This window comes from Furipterus horrens, unplaced genomic scaffold (assembly GCF_987537825.1).
Source record: "Furipterus horrens unplaced genomic scaffold, mFurHor1.1.pri manual_scaffold_9, whole genome shotgun sequence".
Classification (NCBI taxonomy): Eukaryota; Metazoa; Chordata; class Mammalia; order Chiroptera; family Furipteridae; genus Furipterus; species Furipterus horrens.
Window position 1 is genome coordinate 42,567,723 of NW_028327179.1, and position 27,304 is coordinate 42,595,026.

The 27,304-nt window shown below is 35.0% G+C and overlaps 1 protein-coding gene across 1 annotated transcript in view; it reads left to right on the plus strand.

Moving 5' to 3' along the window:
• The window catches only part of PCLO (piccolo presynaptic cytomatrix protein), a 337,379-nt gene that overhangs the window by 256,976 nt on the left and 53,099 nt on the right, over nt 1–27,304 (plus strand). Inside the window, exon 10 of the mRNA XM_090286882.1 lies at nt 22,860–22,985. Coding sequence (XP_090143008.1) covers nt 22,860–22,985 — 126 coding nt within the window. The remainder of the gene's footprint in view (nt 1–22,859; nt 22,986–27,304) is intronic.

Consider the following 27,304-nt stretch of genomic DNA (forward strand, 5'->3'; position numbering starts at 1 on the left):
GAAGACTTTAATTTCTCTGATTCCTCTTAGAAACATCAAAAGCACACCTTCTATCTGGCTCTCAGCTAGCAGTTGCTAATGCACATCATTCTCAACCCTTTCTGTATGTATGTATGTATGCATAAAATGAGTGTGTGTGTGTGAGAGAAGATGGATGGATGGGTAGGTGGATGGATGGATTGGTAGGTAGGTAGCTAGGTAGATAAGTCCTCTGTAAAATATAGTACTGGTAAAAAGTAGAAAGATGGAAATAAAAGACATCGTAATTTAACAATTTATATTTTCCTCTTTTCCTTCCTGTTTTCTTTATACCCATGTACACATACACTAAAAGTTGATGGTACATTGTAATGTAATTGACATATTTTTGATATAGTATAAATCTGATAAAGTCATTTTCCTGTTACATCAAATTTTTTTTACAAACATGTTTAATGACTAATTCTTATTACATTGTATAGATACTTCAACCATTTCTCAATTGTTGGACATTATTCTGACTTCTCCTTTTGACTACATACTATAAATAATGCCACAATGAAAAATGCTACCATAATATTTAATATTTCCTTAAAATATATTCCCAGAAGTGAAATTACTGAGTAAAAAGGAAAAGGTAATTTTGATGTTTCCTAGACATCTTATCAAATTTCTTACCAGACTAATTTTATCAATTTGCATTCCCAGCCAAAGAATGTAGTTTTTCATGTGCTGTTCACTGTGGGAATTTAAATTGATACAAATTCAAGAAAATATTTTTATTACTTCAAAAATATTTTTAACTTAATTCAAAATCCAAAATTTAAAAACAGCAGTTTCTCCTTCAATCAAAAGCCACATTTCAATAACACTTACTATCAGATTGATATTTCATCCTATATTTAATAGATTAATTGCCTCCTTTTCACTTGGACAATGACGGAATCTCTTCCAAGAGTATGGCAATAGCCAAGCACAACACCAGATGCTAGACAGACGAGATTGACAGCAGTTTAGTAGTCACATATATTCAGCTGGTAGGAAACTGAAACCTTCTGCTCAAGGATAAGCAGGAACTGCACCTGATCTCCTTGATAAGGAGAGTTGTTCAGATAGGGAACCTTGTTCACCAGTTTGGGAAGGGGATCTTATGGTGAGGCCATATAAGGTCCTCTTGATTTCTCCAGTTAATGAGGTAACACGTATTTAGTCTTAATTTTAGGCTTCAGACCATAATTTAACTTACCTCCTTAATGTGCAGGACTTTTTTTGTTTTGATTTGCTATACCACAGAGTATATAAAAGGGACCAAAGTTAGGACCAGTACATGGTGTACTAGGTAGACAAAATCTCAATTTGATTCAATTGGCAGGATGGGCATCATTGAAAAAATGGAAAACACAGCTTCCTTTTTGAGGTTTGTTTTTCATTGTTTGCTTCAAAGTTGAATTTTGAAAGTAGCTTAACCATAAAAAGGTACACCAGTTTTAAAAAATAAGTTTAAATTTTTTTATTGAGATTGCACTGCTGTCCTCAAATGTGGTACAACAATTACAGAGGAACCTAGGCAAAAATGTGGTGAGCTACTCCATATGGTTTAGTTAAAAAACCCACTTAATACCCCTCCAACATCATTTATGTGAACATTTCATGAGAGCAGTGTTTTCATATCAGGCTGAGTCTTAGCATAGAAAGTTAAAGCAATGATGTCATCTCTTATGCTGCTTGTGTAAGAACAAGGGAAGGTGTATTTGTCACCTTGGAAACATGTTTCATTCTAACTACTGGGACATCTGGGGAGATGAACAGATCCTACAAAATGGGCCCTGACACCGAAATTTCTCCCTCCCCATTCAGCATGGCTCTCCTCTTACTTTTATTTTAACAATGCAATTATATATGATACAATTTTCATTATAAGCCTCTCAAATTATTTTTAGAAATAAACTAAGTAATAAAACTATTGAAATAAGGATCCAGTAGAATCTCTTCTAAAATCACAATTTCTCCCTGATAAATTTTAATGAAAGCTTGCATTTATTTCCTCAGTATCAGAAAGTGATTATTGTCAGAGATAGTTCTAGGTTAACATCACAACTACTGTGGACTTCTCTCAGGATAAATACTGCTTGCACAACTGTGTTCTTGCTAAGGAAGTGACATTATAGGTTTTGGTTCTAACTGAATAGGTAGCACATTTTTCTATTGTCTTAATAAAAGAAAATTAAAGGAATTAATTGATTTCTGTGAGAAGATGAAGACATTCAAGATGTTTAACTTACAGGAAAGGAAGATGAGTGGTAATATTAATGTGAAATTTAAGGATATAAATATAAAATGTATATGAACTGGCTCTGGGAAAATGGGCAATAAAAATGAGATTCAATTAAAGAATAAGGGTTTATATATTTATCTTCTAGATATATATAGAAAGAATAAAGTGTGGGGGTCAAGAAAAAAAAATGTTAGCTATTTACATGCTAGACAACCTAGGCAAGTTTCTATCCTTCCTTGGTTTCATTTCTTTAGCCTCAGCTTTTCTGTCCAGAAATGGTATGGACATTACCTAACATGAAAGGTTATAAAGAAAAAATTTAAATAGTATAAAATGTAAAGAAGAAATTCTCAAAATGTTACTTCCTTTTTTCTTCTATCCCTGAAAATGGTATTGAAGAGATTGGGAAAAATAAAGTAATATATTAAATATAAAATAATATTGGCACAAGGTACAGAAACCAAATAGAATTCATCAATCCAATGTCGTATATTTTGTGAGATTTGGCAATTAAAAGTTTAATAAATATGACATAATAGAAAATTAGATGAAAATTAAAGCAGCCCTCTTTTTGTTTAAAACATAATTTCAGTGGACTGTTAGAATATTCTTAGCTTGTTGTAACAACATGTTAATGCTTCTTGTTAATTCCAGGTGATACACTTTTTCTAATAGAGTAATGAAAATAACCAAAATAATTGTAGTAAATAACACTTTAATGAGAAATAGCTCCATATATTTGAAGGTAGGTAGAAGCAGTTTAACTATGTTGAATAACTCTTTTACCAATAGCAAGTTGGTTTTGATGAGAACAGGTTAGCATGTAGTACAAAAATTATTTGGACACCTAAATTTTATTTATACTTAAAGTGACTCAGCAAATTCTGAAATTTTAAAAATCTGCTCCTCAACTCCTACCAGAAATACTACTAATAATAATAATTATTATGTTATCAGGCTTGTATATTTACATACCAAGATATTTAAGTATTAATTAAATTACTTATTCATTTAACAGATATCTATATGCATTTCATATTTGTAACACAAGTGCTAAAATATGAAAGTGATAAAAAATGTAAAACTGAAAATTAACGATTTTACCTTTTTAATGTTTGCTAATGATATAAATAAGGCATAAAAGTTTTTGATTGATAGAAAAATTGAAATTATATTAACAAAACAAGCATAATCTTTGTCAACTAATTAGTCCTACAGATTAAGTTGTACTTCATGACTTGTGGGCTGCCTAAGGTAGAAACATTTTCTCCTCAGTCTTGCCTGAGAGGTGTCTCCTCACATTTTTTTTTATATCTCCGTAGTTTCTTATTTTAATGCTCTGATTTCAATCTATCCCATCACTCTCTTCTTTACAACTGAATGAGTAAAGGAAGGGATGGATGTGCTTGCTGCTCGCAAACCCATCCCTTCTCACTCTCAACTGAGTACACTGGCCCTAATCAGACAGGAGTCACATTTCTGGGTCACTCACTGTGAGAGTGACAGCCCCACTCTAGCTTTCCTATACATTACGTGTTGTCTTGAGCAACCAATCTCAAAGCCTCCTTTTTCTCAGGTACAACATACAGGATATTTTTGTTATTTTAATTTACGATGCGGTGAGTTAATATAATTTTACAGGCATTTTTTGAACATAGAATACAATGCAAATCTATTTTTAACATCATTATCATGGATGCATTAGCCCAACAGGGAAAAATAGACATTTTGGTATTTATTCATTATTCATTCAAAATTATATGTATTTCTGCTTAGATGCCATATACTTGCTATATGCATTACACCAGAACCCCAGCATTGCAGAAAGGATACACAGAGCTCTTCACCTTGTTTATTATGGCCAATTTCCCTTTCATTTTTACCTTCTATCACTGCTCAATCACTGGTAACTACTATAACCACAAACATCTACAGGTTTTGCTACCAACATAATGCCCCTATTGTGTGCACAAAAGACTCAGCATATAACTTTTATTTTTCTATTTTCTATTAATGTATAACAAATTTAATGACTTAAAACAACACATATTTAGTATCACAATTTTCATGGGTCAAGCATCCAGGCATGACTTAACGGGGTACCCTGGTCAGGATCTCACAAGGCTGCCATCTGTGTATTGGGTGGACTGTTCTCTGTTCCAGAGCTTGGGTCTCTTCATCCAAGCTCACGAGGTTGTTGGCAGAATTCAGTTTTTCTGGGCTGTGGGACTAAGTTCCCTGTTTTCTGGCTGGCTCTCAGCTGGTGGCCACTCAGCGTCTAGAGTCACTCTTCAACTCTCTGCCATGTGGCCCTCTCTCAGACCTTCTGGCACATTGCTGTTTACTTTCCTTCAAGGCCAGCAGAGACTCATGCTAGTCTGTAGAATGGAGTTGTGACTGTCACATCACCTTCCTCAGATCTTACTGGTTAGAAACGAGATGCACATTCTACCTGCACTCAGAGCGAGGGTATTACACAAGAAGTGACTCATTGAGAGTCACAATAGTGTATTTCTGTGACCCCTGAAGTACAGAAGGAACACTTATTCAGTTTTGAATTAGAATAGTATTTTTCTTCCTGATTGTTTATATAAGTAAAACTGACATTTCTTTTAGAAAGCACATTTTAGCCTTATTGTAATATAAGTTTAAACTACTAAATTTCCAGTGACATTATAAGGTTGCAAAGGTGTTACCACAACACAACAGTTTTCTTTAGTGCACGTAGGAAAGGACCCCATGTCCAGTCCTTGCCGGTGATTAATGAGATTAATACCTGAACAACTCACTATTAAGGCCATATCTGTAAACTGACCCTATCTTCTAATTTTATAACATCCACTTATATCGAATCATTTTGATTTGGACCCTAACTATCACTAAATAGAATGAATTGTTTTTATTTAGGTATGGTTGATGGATAACATTAGTTTCAGGTATACAACATAATATATTTGTACATATTGGGAAATGATCACCACAATAAATCTAATTAACATCCATCACAATGCAGTTACAAGCATTTATTTTGTGATGAAAACTATTAAGATCTACACTCTTAGCAACTTTTCCATATACAATATAGTATTATTAAATAGTCACCATGCTGTACATTACATCCCCATTATTCATTAATTTTGTATCTGGGAGTTTGTACTTTATAACCCCCTTACTCATTCCCACACCCTTCATCCTCACCCTTTCACCTCTAGCAATCACAAATCTGTTCTGTGTGTCCATGAGCATGTTTTTTGTTTCTTTGTTTTGTTTTATTTCCTGGGGTTTCTATTAGAGTCCTCACGTAGTGAGAACAGTCAGTATTTGTCTTCCTCTGACTGACTTCTTTCACTTAGCAAAATGCCTCCAAAGGTCATTCATGGTATCACAAATGGCAAGATTTCCCTCTTTTATGGCCGATAATATGCCATTGGGTATATAGACCACAATTTTTTTTCTCCACTTATCTGCCAGTAGACTCTTAGATTGCTTCCATATCTTGGCTATTGTATATAATGCTGCAGTGAATATGGGGGTGGGGTGAATGTATCCTTTTGAATTAGTATTTTTATTTTCTTTAGATAAATACCCAGAAGTGGGATTACTGGGTCATACAATAATTCTATTTTTTAATTTTTTTGAGGAAATTCTATACCGTTTTTCATAATGGCTGTACCAATTTACATTCCCACCAACAGTGCACAAGGGTCTGCTTTTCTCCTCATTCTCATCAACATTTATGTCTTGTCTTTTGTTAATAACCATTCTAACAGGTATGAGGTGCCATCTTAAAAAGGTTTTATTTGCATTTCCCTTATTAGTGATACTGAGCACTATTTCATGTACCTAGTGGCCTTTTTCAGAAAAATGTATATTCAGATACATATCTTATCAGATATTTTATTTGCAAATATTTTATCCCATTCAGTTGGTTGCCTTTTCATTTTGTTGGTGCCTACTTCTGCTGTACAGAGTTTTTTTAGTTTGAAGTAGTTCCTATTGTTTATTTTTGCTTTGTGTTGCCTTTGCTGTCAAATCCAAAATATCAGTGCTGAGTCTGATGTCAAGGAGCTTACCATTTACATTTTCTTCTTGGAGTTTTATGGTTTTAGGACTTATATTCAAATTCTTTATCCATTTTGAGTGAATTTCTGTGAATGTTGTAAGATAAAGGTCCGGTTTCTTTTTTTTTTTTTTTTGCATGTGGCTTTCCAGTTTCCCAACACTGTTTATTGAGGAAACTGTCTTTTCCCCATTGAATATTCTTTGATTCTTCGTTGTAAATTAATTGCTTATATATGCATGGTTTATTTCTTGGCTGTCTATTCTAATCCATTGATCTGTTTTGGCTTTTATGTCAATACCAAATTTTGATTACTATAGCTTTGTAATATTGCTTGAAATCAGGAAGCATGCTGCTACCAGGGAATAAATTTATTTTTAATTGCCTTTTATAGAAGTATCATATAAATCCCTCAGATTTGGTTTTTATTCTTATAATTTTTCAATTTCCTTATATAAGCTAAAATAAAGAAAAAGATACTTATGTAATTGCATGAGTGAAATGTACATTTATGGGGTGGCAATGCTAAGAAATTTTCTCAGTGGGAATTATTTCTGAAGTATTGCAGAAAAGGGAAATTCTGTGCCCTTTTAGTGAAGTTGGTTTATCAGTACATGCATCACCTGTCATTTGAAGGATGTTCAACAAACCAGAATACCAGTGTCTTTTGGTATGTCTTTGTGAGTTGTCTCTCTTATTTCCCATGCAAATGGCAATTTCAACCCTATGGCAGACCAGCTTGGACCCATTTCTTGCAGTATGGTGTGAGTAAATAGTCTTTTATACATACCTTGAATACCATGTAACATTTTTACATTAACATTATTACCTTACATTAGTAAAGATAAATATGAACTTTAACTTATGGAGATGAGATACAATGTTCTCTTCAAATTTTTCACATACATAAAGGATACATATATAAAACTAGGGAAAATGGTACTACATAGCAATTGAATGGATTGGAGAAAGCTCATGGAAATTGCTGAGGTTATAATTTGCATGCTCAGCCTTAAAGGTAGATTAGATTTGGCATGACCCTGGTATTGCCGCTTTAATGTTGCTGGAAACAGTCAAGTATGGATTGCTATTAAGGCAATTGGTATGCTTAGTTGTGTTTGTGGGAATGTGTTTCTTACAATGAGCAAAACATTATTAAAGATAAAAGAAATATTCTTTAGGTCTGAATGTTCGGGTATTAATGAATTAAGGTAGCATTTGGCAGGATACAAAGGGGATGATACTATGATTTTAAGTATATTTGGTTTACTTTCCTGAACATTTACATAGATAATTTGTAACATAGAAATTAGTAGGTGAAAGAGTATGAAAATAAACCTTCCAGCCTTACCCAGAAGTATAATTAACATGTAAACTATAAAAATAGATTTGAACTGACTTTCAGGGACTTTTGAATTAGTTTAGTACTTCGTTAGCATGAATATACATAATAATAATCTTTTCTAATGATAATATGATATCTTCTTCTTTAGGCCAATTAATGACATGACTAAACTATACAATATATCTTCATTTTGTGATGCTTTTTATGAAGAATAAACTATTGATTTAAAGACTACTAAGCATAAGATAGTATGTTCATTGATACAAATTTTGCTTTCCTTGATGCTTAGATGTAGAATAAGATAGTGTTGAAATAACTATCTTAATTTTGTCCAGACTTTATACTCTAATTATAGCATCATAATATTTTCATATATTATTTTAATGATGAAAATAAAAACACTCTTGGAAACATTAAAAAATATCACAGCTTTTAATGTAACATTTTAGTAGATATATAAAATTAAAGTAGAATTAAACTACAAATTTAAATGCAAGTGTAAAATTTTTTCATCTAGGATTTATGCTTTCATGACTTATATTAAAGTCTTTTATCCATTTTGAGGTTTTTTGTGTATGGTGTAAGATGGTGGTCTAGTTTCATTTTTTTGCATGTACCAGTCCAGTTTTTCCAACACCATTTACTGAATAAGCTGTCTTTGCTTCATTGTATGCTCGTGCCACCTTTGCCCAATATCAATTGATCATAAAGGGTTGGGTTAATTCCTGGGTTCTTTGTTCAATTCCATTGATCTATGTGTCTGTTCTTATGGCAGTACCAGGCTGTTTTTATTACAATGGCCTTATATCAGGAGTTGTGATACCTCCAGCTTCATTCTTCTTTTGCTATTTGGGGTCTTTTGTGGTTCCATATAAATTTTGGAATATTTGTTCTAGTTCTGTAAAATATAGCATTGGCATTATAATAGGAAGTGTGTTGAATCTATTGATTGCTTTGGGTAGAATGAATATTTTAATAATGTTAGTTCTTCTGATCCGTTAACACAGTATATGAACCCACTTATTTGTGTCTTCCTCAGTTTCTTTCTTCAGTGGCCTATTGTTTTCTGAGTCCAGGTCTTTTGCCTCCTTGGTTAAATTTATTCCTAGGTACCTTATTTTTTGTTGTTCCTGAATTGGTAAGTGGAACTGTTTTCTTTGTTTCTCTTTCTGATAGCTCATTATTAGTGTATGAAAATGCCATCAATTTCTGGGTATGTTCATAGCAGCCCTATTTACAATAGCCAATTTTTTAAATATGTTTTATTGATTATGCTGTTACAGTTGTCCCAATTTCTTTTCCCTCTGCTCCCCTCCACCCAGTGACCCCCCCCACTCCATGCCCATAGTCCATGCCCATTGGTTGTGCATATAGTTCTCAACATCTTCCTGTCTACTCCACTCCCTCCTACTATGCTTCTTATTTCCTGCATCATCTCCCTCCCTTTCCCTCCTTCCCCCTCCCCGCAAACCTCCCCCCAGTATGTTCCCCATACCTATAATTCTTTTCCCACTCTTGTTGCCTACTTAGTTTGCCTTTGTTTCAATTCCCTAGCTTCTGTTGTTGGTTGTTGTGATACAGTTTTCATTTTAATGTTCATAGTTTTGATCCTCCTCTTCTAAACAAGTCCCTTTAATATCTCATATAACAGTGGTTTGGATCTAATGAACTCCTTCAGTTTTACTTTGTCCTGGAAGCACTTTCTATGCCCTTCTATTCTAAATGACAGCTTCGCTGGATAGAGTAATCGTGGCTGTCGCCTTTTGCTTTTCATTACTTTGAATATTTCTTGCCAGTCCCTTCTTGCCTGCAGAGTCTCCTTTGAGAAATCATCTGATTGTCTAATTGGGACCCTTTTGTGTGTAATTCTCTTCTTCTCTCTTGCTGCTTTTAAGATTCTCTCTTTATCTTTAATTTTTGACATTTTGATTATAATGTGTCCTGGTATGGTTCTCCCTGGGTCCAGCTTATTTGGAACTCTCTGTGCTTCCTGGACCTGTAAGTCTATGTCCTTACCCAAGTTAGGGAATTTCTGTTTCATTATTTTTTCACATAATTTTTCAATTTCTAGTTCTTCTTCTTCACCTTCTATCAACCGTATAATTCAAATGTTCACTCACTTATAGTTGTCCCAGAGGTTCCTGAGCTTCTCCTCATTTTCCTCACTTTTTGTTTCCTCTTTCTGCATTGGTTGACTGTTTGTTCCACCCCTATGTTCCAATTTGTTGATTCCGATCCCTGGTTTTCGTTCCCTCCACTTGTTTCCTATGAGTTTTTGTTCATTTCAGCAGGACTAGCCTTCATTCCTTCCCCGTCTTGATTAAGTCCAGCTGTTATTTCTGTAAGCTGCCTTATAACTATAGCTCTGAACTGAGCCTCAGAAAGATTATCTCTCTGTTCGTCTGTTAATTCATGTGTTTGCTTTCTGGTAAGTTGTGTGATTGGGATCTCTATCATTATCCCTGCCATCCTGACAGGTTTGTTTACCTTTTTTCTTGGGTGGGGCTGTCACACCTCCTACGCTCTCTGGGGCAGAGTCCTGTGCACTCATCACTACCTGGTGACCCTTCTCACCACACTGTGGGGCTTTGTGTGGGGGTGGGGTCCAAGATGGATTCCTGCCGTTTACTCTCCACTGAGAGACCAGGAGCTGCCTCCTCCATCTCCATGCCCTCTGGGCCTCACAGTCGAGCTAATGGGAGTATGCTTTCCCCAGCATTGCAATCACAAGCTGACAGGTTTGGTCGGTGGCCAGGGGTGCTCCCCAGGTGCTTCTCGCCTCCCCTTAAATACGGGTGTCTGTGTTTACTGCAATCCCGCTGCTCGTTGCTGCAGCTGCTGCCACCACCAGCACAGCTTGACCTCTCCACCTCGACTTCGCCCCTCCTACCCATCCGGACAAGCACTACTTGTTTATAACTTCATAAGTCGGACTTCCATGTATCTTTATTTTCTGGAACTTCTGGTTATTTTTGGTTTTGTGGTAGTTGTAGTCCTTCTTAGTTGTGGAGGGAGACAGAGTGTGTCAGTCTAGGCATCCATCTTGGCCGGAAGTCCCACAATAGCCAGTATTTGGAAACAGCCTAAGTGGCCATCAGTAGATGAGTGGATAAAAAAGCTGTTGGTACATTTACACAATGGAATACTACACAGCAGTAAAAAAAAAAAAAAAGAAAAGAAAAGAAATTTTTATATTTTGCCAGAGTATGGCTGGACCTGGAGAATATTATGCTAAGTGAATTAAGCCAGTCAGTGAAAGACAAATACCACATGATTTCACTTATTGTGGAATCCAATGAACAATATAAACTAACAAACAAAATGGTAACAGAAGCTTAGATATATGAGACAGACAGACAGCTGCCAGAGGGGAAAGGGGGACAGGATGAGAGGCAGTGAAGGGATTAACCAAAGAACATTTATGCACAACCCATAGACATGAACACAATATGGGGATTGACCTAGCAAGGGGAAAGAGTGGGGCTGGGTGGTGGTGGGGAAAGGGAGAAAAAGCAGGAACAACTAATAGAATAAACAATAAAAATAAATAACAAAAAATTTGAGGAAAATGTAACCTTACAAAAGTGATGGCTCCTAAATGTCAGAAAAGTGTCTGGTGTTATATTTTATTTTGTAGTAAATGAAATTACTTAGTACTGTGTCAAATGTGTTTTTAAATGGGAAGCCAAAACCTACATAAACTATTTTGCTAAGAAAAAAGATAAGATTTGTTCATATGCTCATGTTTCTTTTATGCAGTTTATTTTATTTTTTATTTCAGCCCTCTTGAGGTGTAATTGATTTAAAATACTGTAACCAACTTTAAAATGTACATCAGTGTTATTTGATATATGCATGAAGTCTGTCCAGAAGCCATGTACTATGAAAAATAGACACAATTATTGAAGAAGATACAAGATACAAGAAACATTGTACATAGGGCAATGACACCTCAGCCCCCTTCAAAGTAGGCACCTTGGGAACTCACACAGTTCTCCCAGTTGCCATCAGCTACCCTGTTGTATTTTTCTAAATCTTATCAATGATCTAAAATTTCTTCTTTTTCAAAAGTGATTTTAGTTTTGGGAAAAGCCACAAGTTGCAGGGCACCAAATCTGGGCTGTAATGAGGCTGAGTCACCTGGGTGATTCGATGTTTCACCAAAAACTGCATGAGATGAGATGCATGAATGGGCATGTTATTGTGATAAAGCTGCCAATCACCAGTTGCCCATAGCTGCGGTCTTCTGAATGATCCAAATAGTTTCTGTGGAAAAATGTTCAAGCTTAATGGAAAATTTGATGCATATTCATTGCTCTTCTTGCTCAGTCATTTTGAATATGATGGTCACATAATAGACATGCTCACTCAACAGCATCTACTTTCCCCACTGACTAGTACAGTGAAGTCGTCATTGTTCATACATGTGCATTCCAGGCCACTCTCATTGGCTGCCAGGTTATATCGATATCATTCAAACCATTTTCATTAAATTAAAATGGCTGGACTTTTTCCAAACAGACTAAATAATTCTCTCGCGCGCGCGCGTGTGTGTGTGTGTAAAACTTGATAATGGAGTATTATTCAATCATAAGAAAGAAGGAAATCCTGCCATTTGGGGCAAATTGGATGGAACTTGAGAGCATTATACTCAGTGAAATAAGCCAGAGAGAGAAAGGCAAATACTGCAAGGTATGACTTATATGTGGAACATAAGTCAATCTCAAAGAGAGTTTAGAAACATGGTTGCCAAGGTCTGGGAGTGGGGGAAATAGTTTGGTAAAAGGATACAAACTTTTAGCTAAGAATGGAAAAAGTCTGAGACTCTAATGTAAAATTACATGGTGACTGTAATTGTTAACACTATTGTATACTTAAAATTTGCTAAAATAGTAAAACAAATATTCTCATACATAAAGAAGATAAACAATGAGGCAATGGATGTGTTAGTTAACTAGATGGAGGGAACCCTTTCACAGTGTACACATATACAATATATTATTCATTCATCAATCCAAGGGCACTCTGATTGATTCCGTATCTTGACTGTTGTAACAATGCTGCAATAAATGTAAAGGTGCATATTTCTTTTCAAATTAGAGTTTTCATATTCTTCTGATAAATACCTAAAGGAAGACTTGCTGGATCATCTGGTAGCCCTTGTTTTCTTTTCTTTTTTTTTTTTTTGTGAAACCATAATGTTTTCCCTAGTGGCTTTAACAATTTACATTTCCACCAATGTGCATAAAGTTCTCTTTTCTCCACATCCTTGCCAACACTTGTTATTTCTTATTTTTTAAAATAATAACCATTCTAACAGATACCTCATGTGGTTTGATTTATACATCCCTGATGATTAGAGCTATGTTGAACATCTTTTCATGTTAGCCATTTATATGTCTTTGGAAAAATGCCTATTCAGTTTCTCTGCCCATTTTTTAATCAGATTGATTTTTTGCTAATTGAGTTGTATGAGTATGTAATTTGATGTTAACTTTTATTAGAAATATGACTTGCAAATATTTTCTCCCATTCTATAGAATGCCTTTTCATCTTAACTTTCACATCCTTTTCTAAAAATATTTTTCTTGTTTACCTATGGTTGAAATACAATATTATATTAGTTTCAGGTGTATAACAAAGTGTTACAATGTGTTCACCCTAATAAGATCAGTACCTATCTGACACCATACATAGTGATTACAATATTAATGGCTATATTCCCAATACTATATATCCCAAGACTGTTTTTATAACTGGCAACTTGCATATCTTAATTGCTTCCCCTGTTTTACCCATCCCTCCAACCCCCTCCCATCTGGCAACCATCAAAAAGTCCTCTGTATCCATGAGTTTCTTTCTGTTTTGTTTGTTTGCTTGTTTTCATTTTTCAATTCCACATATAAATGAAATTGTATGATATTTGTCTTTCTATGACTAGCTTATTTTACTTAGTATAATACTTTCTAGGTATATCCATGTTGTCACAAATGGCAAGATTTTACTTTTTTTTTGTGGTTGATTATATTCTATTGTATATATGTACCACCTCTTCTTTATCCATTCATCTATAGATGTACACTTTCACTGCTTCCATATCTTGACTATTGTAAATAATGCTGCAATAAACAGAGATTTAAATTAGTTTTGGGTCATTTTTGATAGGTACCTAGAAGTAAAATTGCTAGGTCCTTCTTCGTCTACTGTCATAGCCTTTGTTTTAAAGTCTGTTTTGTCTGATATAAGTATTGCTACCTCAACTTTTTTTCTGTATCCACTTGCATGAAATACCTTTCTTTATTCCTTTTCTTTCAGCATATGTTTGGGTCTTGTTTTTTAATATATTCTGTCATACTATGTATTTTGATTGGAGCATGTAATCCATTTACATTTAAACAAATTACTGATAAGAATAATTATTGCCCATTTATTATTCATATAGTTTTTATTTTTATCTTTCTCCTCATCTCCTCTTCCCTTTCTCCTTCCCCTTCACTTTCTGCTCCTTCTTTTCTCCCTTTAACATTTCATGTAATACTGGTTTGGTAGTATGAATTCCTTTAGTTTTTTCTTTTCAGGGAAGCTCTTTATCTGTCCTTTGATACTAAATGATACACTTGCTGTGTAGAGTAATCTTGGTTATAGGTTCTTGCTTTTCATTACTTTGAATATTTCATACCAATATCTTATGACCTAAAATGTTTCTGCTGCTAAATCAGCTGACATTCTCATGAGAGCTCCCGTGATTCTCTCTTTCATACAAATGGCCAAGAGATTTATGAAAAGATGCTCAACTTCACTAGCTATTAGGAAAATGCATATCAAAACTGCAGTGAGATAGCACTTCACACCTGTTAAAATGGCTATACGTAATCAACAAAACAAATAATAACAAGTTGGAAAGGTTGTGGATAAAAAGGAACCTCATTCACTGCTGGTGGGAATGTAAACTATTATAGCCACTATGTAAAACAGTATGGAGGATCCTCAAAATAATAAGAGTAGACTTATCATATGACCCAGTAACCCCTCTTCTGAGTATCTACCTAAAAATTTTGAAATTATTTATTTGCAGAGATATATGCACCTCTGTGTTCATTGCAGCATTATTAACTGTGGCCAATACATGGAACTGCTGAAGTGTCCTTTGACAGATGAGTGAATAAAGAAGATGTGGTACATATATACCATGGAATAGTATTCAACCATAAGAAAAGATGAAATACTACCATTTGTGACACCATGAATGGTTCTTGAAAAAATTGTGCTAAGTGAAATAAGTCAGGGAGAAATGAAAAAGAATAGGATGTCACTCACATGTGGGATATAAAACTGAAACTAACAGATGAACAAACAAAATCAAAGAAGCAAAAACTCATAGACACTGATAACAGTATGGTAGTTACCAGAGGAAGGTGGCGTGGGGAGTAGTAAAGGTTAAGAGTGGTCAAATATATGGTGATGGAAGAAGATTTGACTTTGGGAGCTGGACACACAATGCAATATACACATTATGTATCATAGAATTGTACACTTAAAACCTATAAAATTTTATTAACCAGTGGCACTCTAATAAATAAAAAGTTTTAAAAGGTTATCTCTGTCTTTAATCTTTGGCATTTAAATTATGAAGTGTCTTAATGTGGGCCTTTGGGTTTATGTTTATTTCCCCCCCTAGTTTTGGGAAATTGTAGTCATTAATTCTTCAAAAATGTTTTCAGCCCTTTTGGTACTCCCATAATGCCATTCTGTTACACTTGATATTGTCTCAGAGGCCTCTTAAATTATCTTCATTTAATTTTTTCTTTTTTGCTGTTCTGACTGGTATTTTCCACTACCTTGTCTTCCAAATCACTGATTTAAGCTTTTGCTTCATCTCCTCTGTTGCTTACATCTAATGTATTATTCATCTGTTATTGTATTTTTTATTTTTGACTTATTTTTTATGATTTCTACCTCCATTTTTATGTTTTATATCTCTTAAACTTTTTAAAATTAATTAATTTGTTTTATTTATTTTTAGAGAGAATGGAAAGGAGAAAGAGAGGGAGAGAAACATCACTGTGTGGTTGCTTCTCACTCACACCCCCAGTTGGGGACCTGACGTGCAACCTTGTCATGTGCCCTGACTGGGAATTGAACCAGCGACACTTGGCTCGCAGACCGACGCTCAATCCACTGAGCCACAGCAGCTAGGGCCCTAGTTAAACTTCTTATTGAGTTCTTCTACTCTTCTCCTAACTGTATTGAGCATCCTTACAACCAGTGTTTTGAACTCTGCATCTGGTAGATTGCTGGTCTCCATTTTGTTTAGTTTTTTTTTCCAGAATGGTGTTCTTTTCTTTCATTTGAGACAAGTTTTGTTGTCTTCTAATTTTGGCTGACTCCCTGTGTTTGTTTCTATGTATTAGGTAGTTCTTTCATGTCTCCTGATCTTGGTAGAGTGGCCTTATGTAGTAGCCGTCTGTGGAGCCCACTGGTGCTGTCTCCCTGGTCACCAGAGCCAGGTGCTCCAGAAATATCCATTGTGCACATTGTGTGTGCCCTCCTGTTGTAATTTTGCCTTGATTGGTATTGGCACATCAATGAGAGGGATTGACCCTCAGGGTAACTGGTTGTGAGGAATGTCCATGACAACAGTAGAGGAATTGTTGTGCAGGGGCTTACCCCATAGGGCAGGATTCTCTTTAGTGGCGTTCTAATGCCTGATGAATCTGCCCTTTCAGTGCGTGGTTTGTGGAAGTGGTTTGGTGGTGCTGTGGTGTGGTCTGAAGTTGGTCACCTGGTGTATTGGTTCTGGGGCCTCTTGCAGTGGACTTTGGTACAGACCAAGGTCAGCCTGTGCCTGGCTAGGGACCATCTGGTATGATCTGCAAAGTGATGTGAAGATAGTTGCCATTTTTGCTGTGCTTGAAGGCACCTGGGAGTAGTTAAACTGCAAACCATGGTCTTCTGCCACTAGTGCCAGTCTTGGGGCATCTTAGCAAGAGGTACAGGGCATGCTGAGGTTGGATACTACTTGGTTGAGGTTTGTAAACCTTTGAGAGTTTTTAGGAAAGTCTGCAGCATTGCTAAGACAGGCCATTTGTATGGAAAGGCCTTGGAGGTGGCCTGGATTGGTGAGCTCTCAGGGTATCACCAGCTGGGATGAACATTTGATGGAGACTCAGAATTGGGGCTGGTCTGCAGACAATGTAGGGGAGGGCTCAACAAAGGAACTGTGGTGTCTTCCAGGACTTCTGTCTGGGAGAAAGCTGTTCTTCCATCCCTCTCCTTGAAACCAAACAGTTTAGTTCTTCCCAGTCTGTCTGTTTTTTTCTAGCTACTGGCCCAGCACTGGAGCCCAGAGTGAGTGATTCTGTCAGTGAGTTAATCCATGTGTGGGCCCTTTAAGAGAAATGCCTGGAACTCTGTCAGCTTTCTGTTTGAGATACAATTCTCATTTGTTTTCACAACTAGAAGTTATGGGGACTTATCTTCCTTGTGCTGGAACCCTGTGCACGGGGACCTGGTATGGGGCTGAGCCCCTCAATCTTCAGGGGAATTCTCTGTAGCTAAGATATCCTTCCCGTTTCTTACCCAACCCATGTGAGTGTGGGCCTGCCTATTGTGTAGCTTCTCCCCTCCTACTAGTCTCATCCTGGCTTCTTTGGTATATCCTTAAATGTAAGACTTCTGTCTTATGATAGCTGTTCTTCTGTTTAGTTGTAATATTGATGTCAGTGTGGGAAGAGGTGAACACAGCACTTGCCTCATGCTTTTCTACTTTTATTTTTTTGGCTCCTCTGCATGGAGGAATTCACTGCCTGGTGTTCAAATTCACTGATCTTTTCTCCCGTTTTTCTAGTCTGTTGTTGAACCCTTCCATGAATTTTGCAGTTTAGTTACATATTTTTTAGCTCCGTGACTTCCGTTTAGTACTTTCTTATATTTTCTTATCTTGTTTTTGAAATGTTCACTTAGTTCATCCGTTGATCTCCTAACCTTGGTGAGTACCTTTATGAGAATTATTTTATTAAAGTCTGTTTTTTTGAGTTTTATCTTGTTCTTTAGCTGGGAAAATAATTATTACCTAAAAAAACATTTCTTCCTTCTCTGCATTGGTTTCTATGCATTAGATAAAATAGCCGTTGTCTTGATGGAATGGTCTTGTGTAGGAGATGAACATCGTTGTTCAATCTGACCTGAGATCTTGGTTGTCTCTCAAATCTTTGTGATTGCCCAGGCCACATAATTTTTCTTGAGGTGTGCCAAGACCAGTTTTGATATGGGTATTTTTTCATTTATCTGATGTGTAGGAGTCACTCAGTTTCTCGGTTTCTTTCAGAGGAAATTGCTCCGCATTAGCTGTAGATTGAGAGGGTCCATGGGACGAGTTGAATTCAGGAGACTTCTGTTTTGCCATCTTGGACTGGAACTTTAAAACTACATAATAGTATATGTATTACATAATTATAATATACATAGCAACTTGAATATACCTATACATTTAAATTTTATTCCTATGGTTATTAATGTAATACTTTTTCTTGGTGATTTTGCTACTTTATCATTAAACTTTTCCTTTTATAAATATTTCTTACTTTAAAGGATTTCTGAAATTTAGATTCCTTATAAGACTTACTTAACCACATCTATGCTTATATGTTGTGATATTACTATAAGTTTTGATAATCTCTTCACTAATGCTCCTATGTTCCCAATAGGCCTCTCTCATCTGGCATACTGTGAACTAAAGCAGAAGACCAATGCATTTTTATGATATCTCTAACTGAGGAAACATTTTAGCAATGATTCTAGGTGGAATAGAAGCAGAGAGACAAAAAAGTTTATGTTTATAAAAATGTGTCAGACTTTGAAAAATAATGATAATATAAACACTACTTGACAAGGACCATTTAAATCTTAGCATTTCAGTTAAAAATAGTGTTGTTTCTAGAGTTTATTATATGTTTTATTGGAATTCTGTATTTTGAATTTAAGTTTATTAAATCTTTTATTGGAATTCTGTATTTTTATTTTTATGAAAATATTTGTGTTCATTTTATCTGTATTTAATACATAAAATACCAAAGTACAGCTATTCAAAGTTTAATAAAAAAATCCAGATTTAATATTTTGGAAGTTTAAATTAAATTTATATTTATGCCATCCAAATTAAGATACAAGCAACCACTGTTAAATAAACAAAAAATATTATCCTTCTTGAGTTCTATTTTTTATCATGCTGTTCTTTCACAAAATTTTAATATTTCTGTGCTAGTTTATTATATATGTGAAAAACAGTAGTAGCAACAACAACAACATCAACAAGAGTAACAGTAAGTTTTGAAAATTACTCTGTCCCTGAAATAGTTTGTATGCTCATAAAATCTTATTTCTCATAGTATTGTCATAACTATATATTACTCCCATTTTACCAAAGATACTGAGTCTTATAACATATATTTAGGATTTGTTTTGAGTACTTGAATTTATTTGTGTAAGGCTGTATTTTATAAAATTTAATAATTACTGTGTTGTACTACTTATGAAGATGGATATAATTATAGTTTCCAATCACTTATCCTTTATTATTTTTTATTTAGAATGTGCTCAATTACTTAAAACTAAATGGCACTAAACTTACCCCATAAGACATTGTCATCTATAGAATGAAATTATAAACAAATTTCTTTTAACAGTCGCTTATTTCAGTTAATAGATTTTGAAGTTCTACAGTACCTTTTGAGCTATACCTTTATAGGTTGTAACAATTCTATTCATAGATTCTAAGCATAGGGCTGTACCATGTAATGTAAGTACTGAAATTATTTTTATGGACTATGTATATATTCTAATTTTTAAACTTAAATGGTAGTATTTGGAAAAATTTTCTGAGCTACATGCATATTCTAATATTTAAGCTTAAACAGTACTATTGGGATCAATTTTCTGAGCACTCTGCTGTACCCTACTGTACTCTTCTCTGTTACATTCTAGCATAAATTATGATAAATTTTGATATAAGACATGGTCTTTAACATATGCCTTTACACAAGAGAAATAATCATGAATCATATTTTTGGATCTCAGACTGACCATACCTTAAGATTGATCTGAACATATTGTACACATTAGAAATTCAATATATCTGTGGGGTTTTATAAAATCTGTAACAAGTGATGAATTATAGCTTGTGAGTGATTCAGCCATGGAAAGTGAAGCCAAATCTTTGATTAAGAATCTATTTTTGTTTTTTACAGATAAATTCCATGGAATAACCCTTTAATTATGGCAGCTATTTTTTAAAATATTTATTTTTAGAGGTAAGGGGAGGGAGGGAGAATGATAGGGAAAGAAGCATCAATGTGAGAGAGAAACATTGATTGGTTGCCTCTCAAACACACCCCAGCTGGGGACTGTCCTGCAACCCAGGCATGTGCCCTGACCAGGAATCAAACCAGCCACTTTTTGCTTTGCAGGACAACACTCAAAAAACTCAGCCATGCTGGTCAGGGCAGGCCAGCTTTATTTTAAAGCCTCATTTTGTAACTTATAAAATGTCCTTATTACACTCAAAAATAGGCTAAATTAATTGAATGAAGAGTGACTAAAAACTTCACCTGCTACAATTTAACACATATATCTAATATCTTACAGTAGACCTATGATGAATCCTTAAGGCTAATGTCTAAAAACTCAACTGTCTCTACCTAGACTTAGTTGAGACCAAGTCATATAGTAGATGCTGTTCTGCATTTATTCAGTTGTCATTAATTTGTATCATAGATCATTCTCTACTAAGAATAGTGACACTAGACCAAGAAACTTGCAACAGAAAAGCTCCATAGGGAGTCCAGAGAGAGCTAGTATCTTATTTAACTCTGACCCCTTGACAACAGCAGGAAACTTGGACGCATTTAGCAGATTTGTTTTTGTTTTTATGCTAAATCTTCAGAAGACTTACGCTGGTGAAAGACGTGGTCAAGTACTAAGAAAATAGAGGGAGAAAAAGGGAAAAACAATGGAGGAAGAAGGATGGAAGGACGGGAAGGAGGGAACGGGAACAAAAGGGGCGAGAGAATTCATTGGAAATATTACATCACCTGGAAATAAGAAACAATACTGTACCAAAATATATCGTCGTCGGCAGCCGTCCGTCTCGAGAGACGATGGTGTAGCTTCTTAAGAGTCTATCTGCACCGCCAAGAATGGCTGTGCAGTCCAACTTGAGAGTGACACGGTATCTGTCTCCTCCCGTGTTGAATCGACATCTTGTGATGATGCTGGAGTATCCTTTCCAGTGAAGCTGAAGCTACAGAGCCTGGGCAGGGAGATATGGAGGGTCTGCTGTTGCCCATGCAGCAGACCCCCCCTCTCTTCGCAGCTGAAGGATCCAAGGGAAAGATGGAGTCAATACAGCTTGGCTTCAGGTGCACCGCAGGAGTTGCCGGTGTTGACTACAACGTCAAACCACCTTAGGGACTCCGGCTCCGGATTTTCTGTCGGGGTTTACTCCCTTAGCCTTTCCCCTGAAGAGGTATGCCGCAAGGCAGCGGAGGTTTTTTGGAATCAGAGTTTTCCTTCTCTGATGTGCCCTGACTGGAAGATCGAACCAGCGACACTTATCTCGCAGGCCGACGCTCAATCCACTGAGCCAAACCAGCCAGGGTACCAAAATATATACCTACTGGATAAATGACAGAAAGGTTTCATAATTCCATACCACTGCTTGTTGAAGGTTTGAACTGCCGATGCTGACTAGAAGGATTGTTTTTAGAGTAAAATGGGAAGGGAACAGGATTTTGAAGAGAGCTGGCGTTTAATATTTGAGATTTTGAAAGAGTTGAAAATGGTACTTCAACTACTGAATGCAATATATTTTAATTTAAAAAATAATTGTAACTTCAGAAATGGGGAAGATTTCGGGTGGGTTTTAGTAATTTCTCTTTGACATTTGTAACAAAAATACATCTGGTGTTGTATACACTTACTAATTATTAGCTGGTTTTTAAAAAAACAAAATATCAAGAGACCATTTCTTTCTCAATTATATTTCTCATGATAATCATTCTCCCCATCTTTTTTTCAAATGGCTGATTACAGAACAGTCTGTTCTTTGGAGTAAGGAACAGTTTACTCAGTTGTTCATCAGTCAAGTATAATTTTATTGTTCCTGGTAGTAAGTGCCATGTTAATTAACAAACAATATTATTTAATGAGTAAGACTAAAAAGTGAATAATAATTCACATATTATCATATTTCACTTTATCAATTGCAGTCATTTGTATGTTTGGATTATGTCTTCTCATTTTGTGATAGCCATTACTATCTTTTTATAAGCAAAATACTCCAGCTAAGTGTCGCTGGTTCGATCTTCCAGTCAGGGCACATCAGAGAAGGAAAACTCTGATTCCAAAAAACCTCCGCTGCCTTGCGGCATACCTCTTCTGGGGAAAGGCTAAGGGAGTAAACCCCGACAGAAAATCCGGAACCGGAGTCCCTAAGGCGGTTTGACGTTGTAGTCAACACCGGCAACTCCTGCGGCGCACCTGAAGCCAAGCTGTATTGACTCCGTCTTTCCCTTGGATCCCTCAGCTGCGAAGAGAGGGGGGGTCTGCTGCATGGGCAACAGCAGACCCTCCATATCACCCTGCCCAGGCTCTGTAGCTTCAGCTTCACTGGAGAGGACACTCCAGCGTCATCGTAAGATGTCGATTCAACACGGGAGGAGACAGATACCGTGTCACTCCCAAGTCGGACTGCACAGCCATTCTCGGCGGTGCAGATAGACTCTTAAGAAGCTACACCATCGTCTCTCGAGACGGACGGCTGCCGACTCCTCAATTTTATAAGTGGGTTGTATCATCTGGAGATTCTTATACTGGGAACATATTCATACAAAACTTTTACAAAATATCTGTTCAATATGGAGAAAGTTTTAGTATATTACTGAATATAGATGAATTTAAAAAGCATTAATATCAGGTTAATAACTACAGATCCTACCAAGATCTCAGAAAATTCTATCTTATATAAACTATTGACATAAGAATAATGTCCTTTTGTTATTGTTGTTCAGTTTCAATACACACATTCTAGTTAACTTCTGAGCACCAAAGCCCACTTTACCTGCTTTGTGTACACCTTATAATTTGTGATAATGGTTGTCCCACCTTAACTCACTCATAATTTTTTTTTTACTTTTTCAATACAGGCAATGGATTAGGAATTAGAATTGTGGGTGGTAAAGAAATCCCTGGACATAGTGGAGAAATTGGAGCCTATATTGCCAAGATTCTTCCTGGGGGAAGTGCAGAACAGACAGGGAGACTTATGGAAGGTAAGAATAAGGATTGCAAATAAATTAAAATAAATGAACTCATATAAACATATTAATTTAATATGCATATTTCTCTTTTTTGCTGTCTAGGAAATTCTTTTCTTATGGTTAATTGTGAAATTTTTGTATAGTAATATAAAAGAAGATATTTCACAACTATATTCATTTTATTTTCAATTGTATTCTCCTTTTGACAGTTGGTTTGCTGTGGGAATATACCTTGTTGAAGAAATAGTAATTAGGCAAGATTTTTTACTGACTGGAGCAATATTATAAATAAAAGGTACTTTGGTTGTAGGGATTAATGCTTCAGGAATTCCAAGAAATATTATTTTGAAATCAGAGCCCTAAAACAGATGATTCATTACATGTTAAAGTTAAGTCAGCAAATTATTGCAAGCCAAGGGCCAAATCCATCTGCTGCCTTCGTTCATAAACATTCTTTTACTGGAGCACAGCCAGGGTTATTAATTTACATATTGAACATGGATGTTTTTCCAGTATAATAGCAGAACTGTACACAAAAGAGTATAGTCTACAATGCCTAAAACATAGACTCTTTGACCCTTTACAGAAAAAATTTGCCAATTTCTGTGCTAGGTACTATCTTCTTTAGATAACGTCCACCTCTTTACATCATTAGCATTTTAGTTTATTTTTAATTTAGTTTTTAATTTATTTTTTTTATCACCATTTTGCCCCCTATACCCTCTTCCACCATCACCCACCAGCCCTCCCCATAATCACCACAGTGTTGTCTGTATCCATGAGTTCTTTCTCTTTTTTCTTTTTGCTTAACCCCTCCACCCCCAGCCCTGAAAACAATGATAAGCATTTTAAAATAATGAATTTTACAGATATGTAGAATAGCCCATAAAGTTTATATTTTATCAGTTTCTTTCACTAAAATGTTACAGCTTAGCTCTCAAAATGCATAATAATTACTTGTTAATTAGTTGGTGCAGTCATTTGCAATTTCCAAATCATAGCATACATATAGTTTGCAAGTTTCAGTGATATTGTTTATAATGCACATTTTTAATCATAAAGTAGCCTCAACCTGTCCTTTTATTTTTACTGTAATTAAATATTTATTTGAAAGGTGTTTTTTGTCATTTCATAGTTTAACAAAATGTCACCTGTTACTGCTTAAAATTTTTAATTATATTAAAATTATTCATTGTCATTGTCTTTAATTAGATGTATGGGAACCCACCTAAAAGTTTCTGGATATTTTGATAAACTATTAGAATAAATACAAACTTGAGGAAATACTTATCACAGTGTTCTGCTGGAACCAACTCCCACACCTTTTTCCAACTTCACATTCAATCTTGTCACATTGATAGCTTGAATTGGCCATAGTGAAAGCATTTACAACATTGAAATAGAAAAAAGCTATAAGTCAGACCATTTACGTTTCTTTATTTGGTTGTTGGTTTTCAGATTTCCACTTTACCAGGATATTATCAATTATGTTGCTGAAAGCATAATGTGAAAAATATTCTAATAGTATTCATAAAATAGGGACATTAGAAGAGGTAGCCAGATAGCTAAATGAAGGACTAGACTGTATAGATTAAAATATAACAATCATGAGTAGTTCACTGGGTCTGTATGAATTATCCGTGACAGCAATACTATCATCACAAATGCTACTCTTATTGTGCTGCAATCTAGTTAATATACAGGGACTGAGACCCATTTTTAAGGATGGTAGTGATATGATTTTCCTTATATAACATAATCCAGAAAGAAATGAATGTGCTTTTTTTAAAAAATAAAATATGCAGCAATGACTGCACCTGATATAATTTGACAAAACTACTTGAATGATTTAAAGATAAAATTTCATACACTTTGTATTTACACCATGGAAATTGGCAAGTGCTACAAATCCAGATGATTTTAAAGACAATTTCAACAAAGCACACTGTGATGAGGTAATGCTCTTTGCACATGGTAGCTAATATGACCATTTTAAAATTCATAAATTTATTTATTTAGTTATTTATTATTTATTTATTTAATCGTTTTTCAATTATAGTTGTCCCATTTTTCCCCCATTGCTCCCCCATACCCAGCCCACCCCTTCTCCCACAGTCATTCCCCACCTCGTTGTCCATGTCCATGAGTCATCCATACATGTTCCATGACTAGACCCTTCCCTTACTTATCCCCTTCTCTCCCTCCCCCCTCTCCCCGATAACTGTTACTCTGTTCCTTGTTCAATTTTGCTCATTTGTTTGTATTGTTCACTAGTCTCCTGTAGCAGGTGATATCATATGGTATTTTTCTTTCATTGCCTGGTTTATTTCACTAAGCATAATTCTCTCTAGTTCCATCCATGTTGTTGCAAATGGCAGGAGTTCCTTCTTTCTTTCTGATGCATAGTATTCCATTGTGAAATGTACCACAGTTTTTTAATTCACTCATCTACAGATGGTCACTTTAAGTTCATAAATTTAAAAATAGATATAATACAAACTTTTTCAAGAGAGAAAATTGAAGTGAACCTAAAATTTTATTTGTGATTTGACAAACTCAAAGACCACCACTGAAGTCCTCATCTTTTGTGGGACTAGTAATTGTGTAGTTTATCTAATTGGTGTAGGTGGTAAATTATTAACTATGTACATATGATTTTTTATTTTTATTAATTATATTATTTATTAATTTTCCTGAAGCTTTGCCAAGGTGCCAAGTCCGGCCTTTTTATTAGTGTATTTCCTCTGATTAGAGTCCAATTCTTTCATAACCCACACCCATAATTTTTATTAATGATTTCCATCTTTGCTTATGCTATTCTTACAACACAGGTCTTTAATAGAACACTTAATAGTATTCCTGTTAAGTTTATGATATTATATTGACTGTCAATATTTAGTTCCTGATTTTGAAACATTAAATATTTTGAGGAGTAACTTTGACATATGGTAAATCATTTACCTTCTCTCATCCTTATGTTCTATGCTACCAGGCCTGAATGATGAAGATGTATTCTTTTTCTGTCCAAAGATGAACTGTCTAGAAGGCCATCAGGCCAAATGACTATTCATAAGCACTTACTTTATTTAGACCAGTACATCGTCTGGGGTGTGCGTGTGCATGTGTGTGTGTGTGTGTGTATATATACACTATTATGTGCATAGTTATATATAGTTTTTAACATATTATATAATTGTTTTTTGCTATAATTATATATTTCATTTATACATGATATCTTTAGAGTCTTCAGCCTCAACCCCTAATAGGTTATCAAAAATGTTCGAAGTACTAGATTGGTTGAAACACAACTCTGCTTTTTATGTCTGATGTGAGAAATTTATATAATAATACCAATTTTTGATCCCTGGAGTTCTGTTTTGTGCAAATACTTTTCATGACTCTTGACTTTAACATAGTTATTGAAAGCAATAAATATGGTTAATTTGAACAATGTGAGTTTAATTCTTTTCTAAGGAAAAAATAATATATCCAGTATATAAATAGATAGATACGTTTGTATTTATGTGATTTAATTTCTCCATCTGTACAATGAATTCCAGGTAGATGCACAGGTTGATTAGAACTCTTCTGATTATATCTTTCTGCATTCATGAATACAAAAACTGAGCCTTTATGATTCAATATTTTTTTCCAGCTGATTTAAAACATGACTGACAGTTGGTTGACTATAGAATTTATAGACTATTTTTTTCCTCTCGAAACTATAAAGCTGTTGTTCAAAAACAGTTTGAGTCTACTGTTTTTTTCTTTTGGGTCATTTCTCCTGTAATAGGCTTTACTGACTCATATGGGCTGACATGTTAATAATCTTTCAGTACTCAATTTGCATATACTCTATTGTGTTAATTTGGAGGAGAGCAAGAGCATTTTCTAATTTCCTCAAGCTTTTTAACCTCTGGATTTAAAACATGCTGACAAACACGTAGGTTTTCTGATGTTCATAAGCCAAATACTATTCTGAAAGTAATGATTCATATAACTAACATTAAATGGATAAGAAAAAAATCTCAAGTATAATTTCTGAGTCACTGCTTCGGTTATTTTTTTTTAAAGTTTTATTTAACCTCTTTTTGAAAAATCTTTCTGACCAGGCTGTCTTGTTAAATAATCTGAGAGAATTTTGTGTTTCAGAATTCTGAGAATTAGTAATAATTATTATTACAACATGTAGTAAATCAGGCTATACTCAAGAAATTGGTTTCACATTTCTAAGAATACTGTGTATACCATCTCCTAAAATAAAAATTATAGTTAGAGGATGTCTCATTAATCAATATTTCCTGAACCAATCTTTTAGTATTACAACACTC